This window comes from Trifolium pratense, linkage group LG4 (assembly GCF_020283565.1).
Source record: "Trifolium pratense cultivar HEN17-A07 linkage group LG4, ARS_RC_1.1, whole genome shotgun sequence".
Taxonomy (NCBI): domain Eukaryota; kingdom Viridiplantae; phylum Streptophyta; class Magnoliopsida; order Fabales; family Fabaceae; genus Trifolium; species Trifolium pratense.
The window spans coordinates 50,161,961-50,167,528 of NC_060062.1; the positions used below are offsets into that span (position 1 = coordinate 50,161,961).

Genomic DNA, 5,568 nt, shown 5'->3' on the forward strand with positions numbered 1-5,568 from the left:
GAGATTTCCTTGAATAAATATGATGTTGTAACATGTTTTCCAACATCTTGTTAGTATATTTGTTTTAGCAAAATTAAGCCAATTCAAATATCCAACATATCTGATTTTGAATCAAATTTACCAAGATTATCTTTTGTGTTTAAGATATAACAAAAACATCCAAAAATATGAAAATATGATATGTTTGGTTTTCTATTTTTCCAAAGTTCATATGGAGTTTTGTCTAGAATTTTTCTTATTGAAACTCTATTTAAAATATAGCAAGAAGTACTTATGGCTTCAGCCCAAAAATATTTTTCAACATTTGATTCATTTAACATTGTTCTTGCCATTTCTTGTAAAGTTCTATTTTTCCTTTCAACAACTCCATTTTGCTGAGGAGTTCTTGCACAAGAAAAATTATGAGAAATACCATTTTCATCAAAGAATGATTTGAAAGATGAATTTTCAAATTCTCCTCCATGATCACTTCTGACAGAGATGATATTTGAGCTTTGTTCATTTTGAACAAGTTTACAAAAGTTTTTGAAAGCATCACAAGATTCATCTTTATTTTTCAAAAAAAAACCCATGTGTATCTGGAGAAATCATCAACTATAACAAAACCATATTGTTTTCCACCAAGACTAGTGGTGTTGACAGGACCAAATAAATCAATGTGAAGTAGTTCTAGAGGTTTTTTAGTTGAAATAAAATCTTTTGGATAAAAACTACTTTTGACTTGTTTTCCTCTTACACAAGCTTCACAGATTTTATCTTTGTCAAACTTGATTTTTGGAAGACCTCTTACTAGATCAAGTTGAGATAATTTTGAAATTGTTTTCATGCTTATATGACCAGCTCTTTTGTGCCAAATCCATTTATCTTTTTCGATAGACATAAAACATGATTCAGCTGGAATGTCATCTAAGTATAAAACATACAAATTTTTCTTTCTTGATCCGGAAAAGAAAACTTTTCCTGATGAAGTTTGTTTGACTTCACAAATATTTGGTTTAAAAATAACTTCAAAACCACTATCACATAATTGACTGATACTAAGTAAATTATGTTTTAGACCTTCTACATATTGAACATCTTTAATTTTTGCAGAATCATTATTACCTATAATACTTTTTCCTTTTATTTGTGCAGTATTATTATTACCAAACGTAACTGACCCTCCTTCCTTTTTGATGAAGGAGAGAAAACACCTTCTATCTCCTGTCATGTGTTTTGAACAACCACTGTCCAAAAACCAAGGCTTTTTCTTTGCACCTTGATAGTATCCCTGCATTTTGAAATTTTTGTTTAGGTGCCCATAATGACTTGGGTCCTTGAGGGTTAGTTTTCACAATTTGTTTATTCTTAAAATAACATTCTTTTTCAAGATGCCCAAAATTTTTGCAAAATGAACAATGTTTATTTTTTCTCTCTAAGTGACGATAACGTTTTGGTTCATAGTAAAAACTTTCATAACTTTCTTTTTGATAGCAAATTGATTCATGATGACCATTTTTGTTACAAAATGAACATCTCAACTTAAGTTCTCTATTTGCTGGTAAAAGAACATTTTCAAAAATTTTGTTTTTAACTTCATTAAAACCTAAGCCATTTTTGTTAAGAGCTTGAGATTGTGATCCCATAATGTTTTGAAAAGTTTCAGTTGATTTTATGAATCCAGTGAGATCATTTCTTAGTTCCATTATTTCATTTTTCAACACAACATTTTCATCTATTTTCTTAGATAAAACACTAGAGCAAACATGTTTTTCTTTTGACTCAATTAAGTCTTTGTTAATTTTTTCAAAATTAAGAATAACAGTTTGAAGTTTTTTCTTTTCTTCTTTTAGTTCAAAAACTTCTTTTTGTAAAGAAAAACATTGTTTGGATAAGAATTCAGAATCATGCAATAGACTATCAAAATTAGTTTCTAATTCTTCATAAGGATGAGTTTTATCAAAGAGAAATACCTCATCATTTTCTGAATCTGCCATTAGACAGATGTTGGCTTCTTCTTCTTCTTTATTTGTTTCAAATTCATCATCATCATCCCAGGTAGCTAACATGGATTTTTTCTTGAAGGGAAAATTTCTGGGTGATTTGTTTAAGGGACATTCTGATTTGTAATGTCCAAGTTTGTTGCAACCAAAGCAGGTCACTTGACTTTTGTCAAAGTCATTTTTCTGCATATCTTTTCCTGAAGAAAAGTTTCTTCTAATTTGATCTCTTCTTCTTAACATACGTTGGATTTTGCCAGAAATGAGAGCTAGTTCTCCTTCTGCCTCTTCTTGGGTAGATTCTAATTCCTTAGAGTCATCTTCTAAAAAACTTATATCTTTTTGAGAAGCTTTTAAAGCAATGGTTTTTTCCTTTTTTAAAGGTTTATCTCCTTGAAGAATAACTTCATGAGCTTTTAAAGTACCAATAAGATCTTCTATGGGAAGTGTTTTCAAATCTTTAGTTTGAGTAATGGCAGTAACCATTGGTCTCCAAGTGACTGGAAGACATCTCAAAAGTTTTCTAATTCTATCATTAGTTGAAAAAGTTTTTCCAAGAGATCTTAATTCATTTATGATAGTAGTAAATCTTGAAAACATTTCATCAATAGTTTCGTTTTCAATCATTTCAAAAGTTTCAAATTTATTAGTTCCTATGTCTATTCTTGTTTCTTTTACATGACTAGTTCCTTCATGGTGAACTTGTAAAGTGTCCCAAACCTTTTTAGCAGTATCATATTCATCTACTCTTTCACTTTCTTCCATGCTTAGAGCACAAGATAGAAATAAATGAGCTTTAGAGTTTAGGAGTACCTTTTGTTGTTCTGCAGTTGTCCATGCATCTTCAGGTTTGTCTGAAATGACTCCCTCAGCAGAAGTTACAGTAGGAACATAATCTCCTTCTGTGACTATGCGCCACATTCCTACTTCTTGAGATTTTAAAAACAATTGCATTTTGTTTTTCCAAAAATAGTAATTCTTTCCAGTGAACAAAGGTGGTCTTGAAGCAGATCCTCCTTCTGGAATGTATCTTTCTTTTGACATTTTTCTTCCTGAATCTTTTTCCTCTAACACTTGTTAAGTGTATAAACCTGTAGAGACAGGCTCTGATGCCAATTGAAGTAGCAATAAATGTCACAAGAAAGGGGGGGTTTGAATTGTGACCCTTTTTAAAATTATTTTATGTGAGTTTAAAATAACTCAAGACAATATTTCTTTTAATTGGTTAGTTAACAATTAACAAAGAAATATAGTTAGCAACAATAAAATAAACAATATATAAATGAACAAAATAAATACTGAGTTAGTTGCTGAATAAGTAAATGTTTAAGGCCCAGAGCACTCTGGTATTACTCAGTTAGTTAGTTTAGTATGTTTTAAGGATTTTAGAGTCCAAGAGAAAAACACGCAAAAATTATCCTGGTTCACCCAACTTGGGCTAGTCCAGTCCTCACAGTCCTTGTGAGATTGTCCACTATAAATGCTCAGATCAGAACCTTCTGCTTCGCATCAAAAACTTGATCACAACTGGATCAATACAAACTGCTTTTCTTCACTCGAAAAGACTTTTACACAAATGCTTTTCTTCACTCGAAAAGACTTTCACTCAAAATGCTTTTCTTCACTCGAAAAGACTTTCTCACAAACACTCAATCTAACATAAAAGAAAGACTTGAGAGGGTTACAATATTTGTGGGGAAAATGGGTTAAATCAACTCAAGTGAGAGATTGATAATAGCAAGCTTTATCTATTTGTTTTTCACAAATTTATGATTGATATCTTTGATGCTTTGCTTTGCTTTTGAAGAGTTTATTACTTGTTGATTTTTGCTTCAACTAAGTATATGATTTGATTCTTTTTGCAAACTCTTAATCTTCTCTTCATGTAGCTCCATTGTATTTATAGGCAAATATAACCTTGGAGGAGCGTATGAGAGAGGGATTTGAATTTCAAATCCAACTTGACATGTCACAATGTTGTGCTGTCAATTTGCTGTGAATAGTGCGTTATCGTTGCATCAGTAACATTACCGTTATGGCAATCTGCACTACACTTTTAATCCAATGACAACCACTGCATTTATGTGGCCCATATATGTCCATAAGAAGGAATCTTTCCTAATTTAGGGTTGGACAACTTGTATGCAAGTGGGAAAAAAATATCATGTAATTATTGTACTCATTGTCCTTTGTTGTTTTCTTGTCCCCTCTATGTTCCCTTGAAGAGAAAGAGGCTTGCTACAACTTGGCTTATGGTGTGACTTCACCTTGTTGGTCAATTTTCGTCCAAGCCATCATTGTGTGATGTGGCTTTCATTTGAATTTTAAATCTTCTTCAATCATTGATGGAAGCTTCCTTTGTTTGTCCAAAGGGCTTTTATTCACTTTAGTCCAAAAAGGCTTTATGGCCCATGATTCAATTTATCCCATGTTTGGTATATTCCTTACATAAGTGTTTCCTTAAAATACTACCACTTTTGATGAGGCAAAGGAATAATATCTTTGTGAAGCACTTCATCATTTATGCCAAGACTTTAAGATGCTTCTTTTGTTTCTACTCATTGCTTATATGTTTTGCTTGTCCATTGGTTGCTCATCCATAACGTTACCGTTGATAGATGATATCATTATCGTTGAAACATTTATCACAAAACACATTAGTAGATAACAAGATAATCATAATTAAAATTAATTAATATGTTTGTTATCTTTAAAACATCAAATAAGGATTTTGTCCTCAACAATAACTGTTGTAAATCTATATATACTAAAGATCTAGTCGTAGAGAGTTTTAGTTTACGTGATATTGACTTTAAAATCTTTTTATATAAAGTAGGGTAAATAGGGTTTTACCCCCTGCAAAATAGGCGAATTTTGCTTTACCCCTGCAAAATAATTTTTTTGGATTCCCCCACTATGAAATGAAGATTCTATGTTAAACCCCCCTGATTACACAACAAGGCAGAATCTTGACGTGGCACGCATATGTGAAATTTATTATTATTTTTATTTATTATTTATGCCATGTCAGTTAATAGGTCTAATTTTTTTTAAACTAAACTTAAAAAATTAATAAAATCATAAAAATAAACCTAGACTTTTTTTTCCTTAAACAAAACTTAAAAAACTCATAAATCTTAATCTTCAACAACTCTCTTTGCACCCCAAAATTTCAAATTGATGAACCCTAAATCTTCGTCTTCAACAACAATTATCTTCCTCAAACTCATTCCAATAAACCATTCCCATAAATTCATCAAACCCATATTATTATTATTTTTGAAATCATCAAAATTTTATTAGATGGAACATAGAAATCCACTAGAATCTCTCATCATCAAATTCCCTTTAATCAAATTCTCAATCTCCACTTTCTCATTAATATCCTCAACAACATCATTCCCTTTAATCAATTTCATCACCATCACGTAGTGAAAAAAAAAAGAAGAAAAAACTCATCACCATCACCAACAAAGCAAACAGATCGCAAGGTGAAAAGGCTCCTCGGAAGCATATAGCAACAAAGGCTGCTCGTAAATCAACTCAGGCAAACGGCGGAGTAAAAAAGGCACACAGATTCAGATCCGAA

The 5,568-nt window shown here is 31.3% G+C and overlaps 1 protein-coding gene across 1 annotated transcript; it reads right to left on the reverse strand.

Annotated features, from left to right (window-relative positions):
* Positions 1–573: 573 nt before the first annotated feature.
* Positions 574–3,989, reverse strand: LOC123882367. Its single transcript, XM_045931219.1, has one exon. It carries the CDS (start codon positions 3,021–3,023, stop codon positions 1,197–1,199), a length of 1,827 nt encoding a protein of 608 aa, XP_045787175.1. The 5' UTR covers positions 3,024–3,989; the 3' UTR covers positions 574–1,196.
* Between the last annotated feature and the right edge of the window lie 1,579 nt (positions 3,990–5,568).